The sequence below is a fragment of the Ammospiza nelsoni genome, chromosome 3 (genome assembly GCF_027579445.1).
Source record: "Ammospiza nelsoni isolate bAmmNel1 chromosome 3, bAmmNel1.pri, whole genome shotgun sequence".
Taxonomy (NCBI): domain Eukaryota; kingdom Metazoa; phylum Chordata; class Aves; order Passeriformes; family Passerellidae; genus Ammospiza; species Ammospiza nelsoni.
In genome coordinates, this window is record NC_080635.1 from 64,624,985 (window position 1) to 64,637,081 (window position 12,097).

At 33.0% G+C, this 12,097-nt stretch overlaps 1 protein-coding gene across 1 annotated transcript in view; it reads left to right on the plus strand.

The window, feature by feature from the left end:
• The window catches only part of TBC1D32 (TBC1 domain family member 32), a 74,384-nt gene that overhangs the window by 22,973 nt on the left and 39,314 nt on the right, over window positions 1-12,097 (plus strand). The window contains exons 19-23 of the mRNA XM_059469492.1: window positions 611-749; window positions 1,261-1,348; window positions 2,829-2,947; window positions 3,543-3,659; window positions 7,098-7,186. Coding sequence (XP_059325475.1) covers window positions 611-749; window positions 1,261-1,348; window positions 2,829-2,947; window positions 3,543-3,659; window positions 7,098-7,186 — 552 coding nt within the window. The remainder of the gene's footprint in view (window positions 1-610; window positions 750-1,260; window positions 1,349-2,828; window positions 2,948-3,542; window positions 3,660-7,097; window positions 7,187-12,097) is intronic.

A 12,097-nucleotide genomic window follows, 5' to 3' on the forward strand; every position in this document is an offset into this window, starting at 1 on the left:
CCTTTTATACTGAAACTTAATGTCCCTTTATAGAAGTTTATATTCATTAAGATGAGAAATACACAAGTATTTGGGAGCCTGAAAATTCAGGACAATGTTGATTTTCCATTTTCTGCTCTTATTATGTGACGCTATTGTGTAAATATAGCACCTTTCTTCATAATTCCATACCGAGTTCTTGTAGGAACCTTTAGCTCCTCAAATGTGAGTCCCTCATAGTGTTTTTACATTGATGAGAGATTCTGTGCCTGTTTTACCAAGATGAACTGCCATGTTAATATCTTAAGACTGTATAGAGTCAGACTGTAAGTCATATGTATGTTTAGGGATATCACAGGTCTTTTGGGTTCCCTTTACATCATCTCTCTCTTCTGTGCTCCTACATAACTTTAGGTTTGCCACACTGAGTTTGAATGTTCACATAAAATGCAGTCTGGTATATTATCTTTTTCCCCAAATGCTCTTTTAAATCTAACATAAGCTTATAAATTAAGCATAGAGTACAGTGAGTAAAGTACTGTTGTTTTTCAAAGTTAGGAATTGTGCTTTTTTCTTTTTTCCCATGCTATTTTACATATAGTTTTTAATTACAATTTTGTTACTCTTGCAGCTTGTTATGGGAAGAGACTTTGTTAGATGCCTTGCTAAATTTTTCTACCACACCCAAAGGACTATTTCTGCTTCATAGTACAGATGCCATGAATGACTGTGTGAACTTTATGTTTAACAGTTTATCAAAAAAAATCCAGGTAAGCATTGCAGTCTTTGTAGTTTACTTTTTACTGTAAAGTTTGAAATACTAGAATTTTTTTTTTCTTTTCTTCTAAGTGCAAATTTTCTTAGACAATGTTGGTAGGTCATATTGAAATCTAGATATGCTAGACAAAGCTTGAATACAAGCAAAAAATCAGATAATGTGCAGTTTTAGTCAGGTAATGTGCAAAAAAGTAATGCCAAAGGCATCCTACACTATGTGTACAAAAACATTATAATACTAATGGTTTTATTTGCTCATATTGCATGTCTCAACCACAGTATTTTGTGTTTAATTTTTTATAAGATACTTGATAAAGATGTTTGGTTAGGAATCTGACCCTGGTAAGTCTGTAGAGGATAATATCTATGAATTGTTCAAGTCTAAACATAAAGTGAATTAAATTCTGTAAACAAGTGTAAGAAAGATCAATATTTAAGAGATCATTTGAGAGTTTCATGTCTTCTGAATAACTAACATGGTGCTTTTATACTTATTATCAACAGACAAATGAATATGAAGATTTTGGTAATAGAATCATTGTTACACAAATGGCAACAACACCAATGGCTGCAGTGGCTCTGCAGAATTCAGGTAAGCTGCAGGATGATGTTATTATGAATAATTGCGTGCTGTAGTCCTTCATTTTGAAAGAAGACAGTGGGAAAGATGTTAAATAAAGATCAACTGTGTAAAGTAATTACACAGTATTAACAAAAACTCCTAAATGTTTGTTAATTATTTCTGATGGAAATTAATTCTCTCAAGCTTTTAAATCTTTCATTAATCTTGATGCAGAATTTTAGAGTTTGTTTTATTTTTCCTTCTGATATTATGCAAAATCTTTACTTCACTAGTTTGGATTTACAGAAATTTCCTGTATGTGTGTGAAGACATCTGTACTGTTTGAAAATAAATTTGCAGGTGCTTCTTATTGATCTGCAGATCAGAATTAATAACTGTTGATGTCTGTAATTTTTATGTACATTTCCATGGTTACTGACTGCTCAAAGGGTGAGGAACTGCAAGGGCCTGAATGTCACAGGTGAAGTTACACATTAACGAGATGTAAAAGAGATTGTGGTGTGAGAAGAATTGGAAATTCAGACTAAGTCCCTTCAGAGTCAATCTCAGATAACCCAACTGTTACCATATCATCAACAGTCCAGGTAGCCATTATATTAAAACTAGAATCTCATCAATAAAATGAAGGTAATGTCTTAAGCTGCTGAGGAAGTCCATGAGGTACAAAAGTTGGAAATCGTCTCTCTGAGTATCTAGAAGGGGATGGTGTTGACTGAAAGACTGTCAAAAAGGCAGGCAAATTCTGCCAGTCAAGGAAACCGATTGGTTTCTTAGTTAGTTGCTATTTGTGTCTCTGGGATTTTTCACAAAGCAGGGAGCAGATCCACTGAGGAGTTACCCATCTGTCCTGGTGTAAGATTTTCAGCCAAATTGCTTCTTAAGGCCCTTTTATGCCCTTTGGCTTCAGAGACAAATGATATACCAAAAATAATCAGCATCGATTTTAAACCCTTACATTTGAAGATTTCAGAGTTAGAGAGCTCTTTCCTTTTCTATATAAATATTTAACATTTTAATTTTTAACAATTTAAATTCAGCTAGTAGGGCTTCTCCTAAAGTTGGGGTTTTTCTAGTCCTTTTCACTGTGGTCTGTTATAATTTATTTATGAGTTATAGTGAATCTGTATTTTTAGAACCACAGAGACAATACTAGCTAAGCCTTGATCCATTGCAGTTAACTTTTTAAAGAAGGTCAGAAGCTCATTTACATAGAAGATATATGAATGTAATCCTACTCTAGTGTAATAGCCTTTGGAAGCCATTGGTACAGACTGTAGAATGAACATAAGCAAACTGCTCTAGGAATGTAGTTTGGAGTATTGAGAATAGCAGGGATAGCTATTGAGAATAGCAGGGATAGAAAACCTAAGGCAATCTGTGTGGTGAAATTTCAGCCTTCAGTATAGAGAATTTTACACATCTTGGTTAGAATTGTGGTGTAAAATATTTCTAACAGGAAACTCATGATTAGGACAACCATTTGTTTTAGGCTTTGTGAAGGCACTTGTAACTGAACTATGGGCTCTTTTGGAGTGTGGAAAAGATGATTTGAGAATAACCCAACCTAAATCTACTCCGGTTGACCCTATTGACCAAAGTTGTCAGAAGGTGAGAAATTATTAATCTTATATTTTTGTATGGAAAGAAACAGTGCTGTGATTCAGATAGGAAGACACATACCTTTCTGTAAATTTTTATTATACCTGCTTCTTGGCATGTGAGTCAAAATTGGTATAATACACTAGTTAAATCATGACTGACACAGGTTTCTTATGTTGCATGGCTGTTCACAATGCCAAGGATTAACTATGAAATAATGAATAAAAATCAGGGCAAAATGAAGTCTTAAGGGCTGGCCATCAGTTTATATCCAGATTACTGTAATAAAATCAGCAATTTTAAATTTTAGATTATTCTTTGTCTCAAGATTTTAGAATTAAGTGGTAATGAAATACTATAATTTTCAAAATTGTATGTACCATATGATAGGTAATAGATATTTCATACACTACTGCCCTTTTAGATTATACAGATGCCTACCAGGTATGCAGTCTTATTTTCAACAGGTCTATTTATGTTAAGTTCAGCCTGTAAAGGATAAGAACAAAGTTAATGTAGATTGCAAACAATTGCCAACACTTACTTGATTGTACTTAACTAAGATTAATATTCCCTTTTGTCCCTCCTTTTTTTCTTTCTCTAGTCATTTTTGTTTCTGGTAAACTTGCTAACTTACCCAGCAGTTTTTGAGCTCCTGAGTAAACGAGATATACCAAATAAACCCATGTACTCATTCCGTGAAGTACCCACAGATGTAATTGTAAGTATTTTGAGGGAAAAATAATTCTGTGAAGACATTTTTACCTGAGAAAATGTTTTTGTTGTAAAAGAGTAAGTTTTTTTTCCTATTGAAAGATTTTGAATTTTTCTGCATTTTGTATTATATACAGCATGAGGGCAGTATATGCACATATCACTTCATATGAACCTAAATTTTCATTTTGAAATCTTAAAGGTAATATAAATTTTGATGCCTAATTTAAAGATCATCTTTCCTGACTTGTGTTTTTTCACAGAAAAAAAGTAACATAAATAATCATGTTTGTATGTGCATACAGTTACATATGGGAAAATGTTGGAAAATATGTATACTTGTACTTTATACAGCATTGCTCTATCACACTACTTGTGGATTTAAAAAGAATAAAAGAAAAAAAACCAAAACAAAATGAAAACACAAAAGCCTCATACCTCAGGCTGTTTTTTAATAGGACACATAATTCACATAAAGGAAAAAATCAGTAATTGGAAAGCTACTGATTAAGACATACTTCAGAGAAATAGCTTCACCATTTCTGTATTTAGTATTATTTTGTATTCAATCATTCTACTGCAGTCAATTATGGCTTTTTTCTCATCTACAAAGCGCAGAAAATTTGTGACCTTGTGTGGCAGTTAAAATCAGATTTTTTCCCTAATGAGTTAGCACTTTAAATTGCTGTTATGTTGAAGTGTTTGTCTAGCATAGGCTCTGGATTGGTGATATTTGAAGTTGTTTAGACAGAGTTTATCATAATAGTGTATATTAGGTTTGCAAGGTATTTTGGGGTTCTTTTTTGCAATACTGTTTTGATGTTTTCAAGAGGAAATTGCATGACAAATTTCATTTTTCCAATCTACTCAATGCTGGTGTGTTTACCGATGGATAGCTTTGTTCAGTTATCAAGTTTTTTAAGGAACTCAAAGTGAGAAAGACAGATGTATGCTGAAAATCATAAGTATTTGAGAGCATTCAAATTGTGGTTGATCTCAAGAAGGATTTTTGCAGCTTTTGAAAGCCAGAGTTATTTTAACTTTAGAGGCACTTGAGTATTTTTATGAAATTTTCTAGGTTTCTAGAAATGCCAATACTGATACAATTGTTCAAAGTTCCCTGAGGAGATAAAGATATTTTGGATGAGGTTTGTCTCAGTGAACTACTGTGCAGCAGTGGGTTTTGTGGGCCTAGCCATCCAAGATACACCTAGATATGTAAGATAGGCATCCAAGATGATGTAGTTAGCAGAAAGAAAATTGTGAGATCCTCTAATGTTAGTTTAAGTACTCAAAAAACTTCTGAAGTTAAGAAGAGATCAAGGTTTGTTATGACTATGTTTTTGGGCAGTGATTCCAGAAAGCAAAAGGTAAAAGATTTTGACTGGATATAACTACAAGAAGCAAAGTAAAAGCAACTTCTGTGCCACCAGAAGATTTGATGGGAAGACCTAACTGCTTTGTGTCTCTATTTTTGAATTGTGTTGTGTTGCCATGGAATGTGACTTGTTTATGCTAAACTATATTTGCTAATGCACAGAACTTAATCATCTTGGTATATCCTTTATTTCTTGAAAACCCAGGATTTAAGCATTTTTACTTCCTTTATATTTTTATCTGACTAGCTGTATCATTGATTGAACAGATTATCAGTTGATAACAACTGATAATAGTGATAGTTGATAACAACTTTTACAATTTTTAACTGTAGACTAATGAGGTTTTCATTTGTGCCCTTAGGGAAATTTTTCTTAATGCATGTAAGATTTCTCTTTGCTATGTTTGGCATGTAAAATTATTTTAGAGAATGGAACACATAAATGAGGATTTTCTGCCTGCCTCCAGTCTTTGAGGGTTTCTGCAGTGCATATATTCAGGGGAATCTAGTTTGGAAGTTACCCTCTAGACCTGTAGCTTTGAAAGACATTAGAGAAGGTGATTTTCTTCAGTTATTCTAGAGAATCTTAGATGGTTTGTCTTAGATATTCCAAGTAGATGACATCTGACCTGTAATATTTAAGCTATGCTCTGTGGCTGAGCTGTGAAAATCTGTCCACACATTTTTTGGATGTAATCCTGTGTTAGACCTTGTTCATTATCTTCCTTCCTAAAATCCCAAATCAGAGTTTAGTCTCCTTTCTCAGTAGTCCTCTTACTGTGCCTGCTGTTTGTACTCTTTTGCAACTCCAAGCTTTGAGTTATAAATGAGAGAAGGAACATAATGCCAGAGAAATATCCCTTAGCATTTAACTCTTTGTATGCACAGATACCTGAAAAATCTTAATTCCCAAACAAATCAATTGCTTGCCTTATCAATTTTATGAACAGCCTTGAGGTCCAAGTTGAGTTTTTTAATTGAGAATTTTATTGTAAATATACTATGTGGAAAAAGCTGTCTCCCCCAGTGCCCCAGAAATCTAATAGGAAAAGTATACTTTCACTGTATTTTAAGTAAGAGTACATTTTATGAAGACAATTTAATTTGAAAAGTTATAGACTTTGTTTTTTTTCTATTGTGAGTTTTACTTGTGATTTTTACTTTTCTCCATTGAAAACCAGAGCTTTTGTTAATTTCAATAAAGTACGGGTATTAACTTTCCCTTCATATCGTATTGAAATGACTCATTGATCTAATTAGGTGAATAATAACTCCCTCTGCTGTCTCTGAAACTGTACTTATAAAATGTGGAGAAAATAAAAGTTTGTATTTAATCGAGATTAAATAAAGCTCATAAGTATTTTGTAATCTGTTTCTTGTGACCATAGCACAACAATCTCTCTCTGACATGATAACAACACTGAACATGAACAATGTTTTTGTTCATTCCTTAGTTTTTTTAATGAAATAATTTTTTCAGAAGTAGTTTACATGTGCAGTGAGCCAGAGGGGAAGATAATTGGGTTGGCTTTGTGGAAGAAGTGGGAAGCAGCCACAAAGTCATTGTCTGCTACATGAGATGCTCCAAGATGAAAGGTGTAAGCCTCAACATCTGAGCCAAGCCTTGTTAAACCAAGACTAAATGGCTGTGTCTTGAAGCATGTAGTACTAACTGGTGTGAGAAAGGGTTATTACACTGAAGGAGTTGCTGTTCTCTTTATTAAAATAGACATGTACACACTTCAAATGTGCAAAAAAATTTAAACTTTTTTTGTGCTTTAATGCTAAAGAAGAACTAGGATAGTCGACATGCAACGATCTTTTTGTATGTTTATATTTTTAATAGATTTTTTTTTCCTAACCTTCTACATGGTTAGGAAAGTTTTGCCATTTTTGCCTTCAATTTTGCTGTTGACTTTTGTGTGGAAAACACCTCCTGTTACAGAAATAATTTCAGTGTGTGTTTTAATAATAGTTTTCATTCAATAGTAAATATCCCTATGAAACTATGATGTGCATAAATTATAAAAGCCTACATGGTTTTTCACATTTCTCTTCCTTTGACAGGATATTATTGACAGGCTTATAATTTTGAACTCAGAAGCTAAAATTCATTCCTTATTCAATTATGAACAATCCCATATATTTGGTCTGAGGTAAGGTGCATGTTTTTTTATTCTTTGGTCACATTAACTAAATAGGATATAATGTGCTTGGATGTGTTACTTCTGACAAGATAACATTGTTTGGGTTTTATTATGTATGAAGGTGAAATTTCCCCTTTTTTTACCATAAGATTAAATGAAAAATGGCCTTCAAAATGAGAACAGTGATGGATCTTATCTTATTATCTGTAAATGGATATATTGTAATATGAGAAGCACTGATAGAAATTGCATGTTATTTTGCCTACTTGACTGTAAAAAACAAATTGTACATCCACGGTACACCAAAATACCAAAATTATTTTTACTATGTTTATGTCATTTTGGTTTATGTAGTTTCTCTGTACTTAAAATTGTTTTTTAACTATTTGTTTAATTATCACCTATTTCACAAAAACCTAGTTTAAGGAGTGTAGCGTTTGGTTCCAAATATTTCTGGAACCTAAAGGTACACTTAAAAGATGCTCACACTGTTATGCTCATGTATTGTAATATTCAGTGCTTTATAATTTTAACATAGAAATTAGTTTCTGCATTTTTATTCTGTTTTCCAAGGATGACTATATAAATACTTGAATTCACATTTTTGTTGGGAACTTATTATAGACAGTTGAAATAAAAACCTACTGGATTGTACTTCATAATATGGAAAACTTTGATTACCTTGCTTGAGCATGATATAGCCCAACTGATTAAGTTCTGAAACCTTAGCTTTTTTGCAGCTTTGTTTTTACTTTAATATCATAATTAAATTATTTAATACTATATATGAATGACCATAAGATACAGTACAATTTGTTGATAAGGATGAGCATAGAGGAGATGAACAATGGCAGATATTGGACTTGGGAGATATATATGATTTTGACATATAAATCAGAAGTTATAAATGCTGCTTTGAGGAAATCACGTTTATATAGGAATAAGAAGTCTTAAGATGAAATTTGAAAAAAAAAATTGTTCTTCATTTAGGGTTAGACTGTCTCCATAGAAAACTTGACAGAACTTCCATTGATTTAATTAGGATCAAGAGAAAATGAGATGTTTTACAGTTTAAAATAAAGGGTGGTTGGGCACTGGAACAGGAACGTGATAAAAGAACCAAGCCTGACAGAGTTCAAAAAAGCATTTGGACAGCACTCTCAGGCATGTGCTGTGATTCTTGGGGTGTCCTAGGGGTGCAGGTCAGGAGTTAGACTGGATCCTGATGAGTCCCTTCTAACTCAGGATTTACAGTATTAAGACTTACTTAGAGTATTAAAACGTGCAAATAACCGTGGCCTGTATTACCTGAACATGAGAGGTGTTCATTTCAAAGTTCTGTGATCTTTCCTGTGAATGCTGCTGACTGCAGACATCCATGTTCTGTAAATGAACCTTGCCTTGTGTAGTTGATTTGCTCCTTAACCAAATTCCATCAAGAGTTCTAAGTTCAGCAGGAGTTATACCAAATAATATTAGATGCTTAACAGATCTGAAAATGTGCAAATTATAGCAAAAGATCTAATTTTCTTTGCTGTTATGTAGAAATTAAATATTTATGTGATAATTGCAGCATTGAAAAACAGTATGATTTTGTGAAGCAATTGTCTGGAAACATTTCTGCTAGACTTAATACCAGTAATACAGCCAAAGCCACATTCTTTAAATTGTTCACAGATCTACACGGCCATACACTATATATGTGGCTCAACTCAACCCACAGTTGAGTGCTGAACTTCAGATCTCTTTAACTTACAGTGTTATACTGTGAGGTCCTGCTTTTCTTGTTCAAAACAGTTACACATGTACTTGACTGTTAAACAACTTCTGCAATTTAGAACTACACTTTGCTTTGTGTGTATACTGAGCTTCAGTGTCTAAAATTATGTTGGTTATTAGGTGTGCAATTGCATATAAAGCATAAAATACATAGGTATTTCCACAGTCTCTTTAATCCCAAATGCACAGGTATTTGGGATATTTATGTTTGTAGTGTTATGACTTCATTTTCTGGTGGATAGTTTTTTTTGTTTTGAATATGCGTGAATTCTGTGTTACAATTTTGAAGGACAGTATGGTAGAGGCTTTGCTGTCAACTTCACTTTTCAAGCTTAACCACTGTAAAGTGGTGTGCATGCAGTAGAAGGCAAACAGAAAACATAGGGAAGCAGAATAGGGTGTGCATAGCCAATATCTCTTAGTCTTTAAAGAGTACTCCCTGTGGTGCATTCATATAGATTAGGGATTGTGTGGTCAAGGGTGAAATACTCAGTTCCACCACAAGCTGTAGCTAATTTCAAATCTGTGGTTCCTTTGGTTTTCTTCTTGTTGTTACTCTTTGGTTTTGTTAGGGTTTTTTTGTTTGTTTGTTTGTTTGCATTTTTGTTTTGGTTTGGTTTTTTGTTTGTTTTTTTTATTTGTTTGTTTTTAGGTTCTTGGAAGTATCTTTGCCTAGGATGATTCTTCAGTAGTTTCAGACAGTGATCTGATATTCCATTAATTGAATCTATTATGTGTTTGTGTGATGAGATTTGTTCACTTGAAAGTCCTTTTAAGCTAACTGGAGGAAAAAAAAAAGGTGTTATTATCATTAATATTATTTATTTATTAAAGGGAAACCTTAGGCAAGAAGTTGGAGATAGGAATAGAAATGTCTAAGTATATAGACAGTTCCTAATTTGTCTATAGAAAGATTTTCAAGCTGTCAGTTCAGCTTTTAGCTTCAAAGCAGATTTACACTTATTTAGAATTGAGAAGTCTCCCAGTTGGCCACTATCAGTTGATAAAAGAATACTGAAGGCTGTCTCAGACACTCTTTTGTACAGGCTGAAAATCTGGATGCACAGGAGCTAATGCAGAAATTCTCAGTGGTCTTTCTGTTGTAGAAGGTTCTGAAATTGCCATCAGAGCACAAATCCTACTAAAAGGAAGTTAGGAGCAGTATATTAATATTAAAGCAATATTTTTTAACATACTAAACAGAGAGTATTTTCTTAGTTTAATGATCAGCTTTATTTCTCTGATACAAGTATACCCATAAATCTGATTTTAAAACATACTGCATATGAGAAATAACAGTTTTCTTAAAATGTGACACTAGAAGTCTTTACCACCTCCCTGTTGAGGCCAAGCTCTTTGAAGAGCTCTCTGTGTCTAACTTATATTAAAAAGGAATCTTTCACATTAATGATATTATATATTATCAACACATTTTGTCTAGTGTTTCAGTACAGTAAATGCATTCATGAGTTTTTACAGCCTGCCAAGAAAATATATGCATAATATATATATTTTCAAAGTCTTTGCCTGAAGGATTATTCAGCTATTTACATATTGCTGTTCTCTCTATTCAGAAAATAGGTTTTCTGTGAATGATAGTGACACTGTTTTATTAGCTGGATTAAAGTGTGGCAGAGTAAGAATTTCTAGCTTTGATAGTCAGGTTCCTGTCTCTAAACAGTATCAATACCCCAAAATAAATTAGAAGATATTCAATTAGTGTTGGCTTGAGTAAAAAACAGGAGAAACAACATTACTGGCATATGCCTACACTATGGGCAGTGGGAAGAGATAAGAGTTGATTTACAGGCAGATCTGCAAAAATTCCCATTTACTAAGTACTTTGTAACACACTGTTCTTGGAATCTCTTTTTTGTGGATATATGATAAAATGGCAGTAATGGGCATTTGAATACTTTAAAGAGGAAAATTAGACTTTTTTTTTCCTTTGGCTATCTTCTTTTTTTTTTTTCCCAGTGGCTTATTTTAAGCATAAATCAATAAAACTCCTAAATATTGTGAATTCAAAAGATCTTTTGTACATACATTCTGAATCAGAAGGACCTTTGTTAGTTCCACTCTTGTTCACTAAGGTGCTTCCTGCTAGTGAGCTTCAAGCAACTCTGTTAAAGTGTTTGGCTTTCTGCAGGGACATACCTGGAAAATTCTGAGGGTAAACCCTTTTCCTTCAGATATGCAAATTGTGACTGTTTAATTTTAAAGATTCAATGAGTTTGCCTGTCATTAGAGATATCTGAAGATAACCCATTTTGTAGAAGTGTAATTTGAACTGCAATGGAAAATAGATTTATTTTAGGCTTCTCTAAGGCAAGGCTGAAAATCCAGCATTTGTTACAATGCCCTGTGTGAATAAATGCATTTCTTTTTCTGTGAGATTAAAGAAAATTGTAAATATTAGTCTAAGTCATATGCTCATCTGTATCAGCATCAGGATTGTAAATCTACTGTCTGCTGCAAATAGAAAAATAATATTGGCTTGTTATTTTCAGGTTTGTGTAATAAAGATTTTGACATTGTTAGGTCACATTTTCTTTGTCATATAAAATAGTATGGTGAATATGTTTTTGTTTGTTTTCTTGCCTACCAAGTGAGTGCAGAGAATTATTAAAATGCATTGTATCTATTTCTGTTGCCCTAAAAAACTAGCAGAGAAAGATTTAGGAAAGAAAATTTAAATGGCTTATAATTTACTGACATCAAAATCAATCAACATCTTGAAATTTGCCTTAAAGCAGTACAGATCGGTCAAAATTTAATCTAGATAATTCCAGTGGAATCCAGGTGAATGAAATAAATGAAAAAAAAAGTGATAGGCAAAAGATAACTTTGTGAGTTTAGGAAATACGAATAATAAATGTTCCTGCATTCTTCTCCATTACTTTGTCAACTGCATTGTAAACAGCTCCTCCATTATATAATAGCATTTTAATAGTGAGGTAGCCTCAGCATGTGAAATAGCTCATTCCTTAATTGTACTTGCATTATGTGTATTAATTAAGAGAATGTGTGATTTTAATGATTGCAACACAATGCTGTTTATATTTAGTCTTCTTTTCCTTTCTCTTTATGAAAAAGCATCATGAGTAGCAGAATCCAAAGGTAAAAGGGGACAGCGTCTGG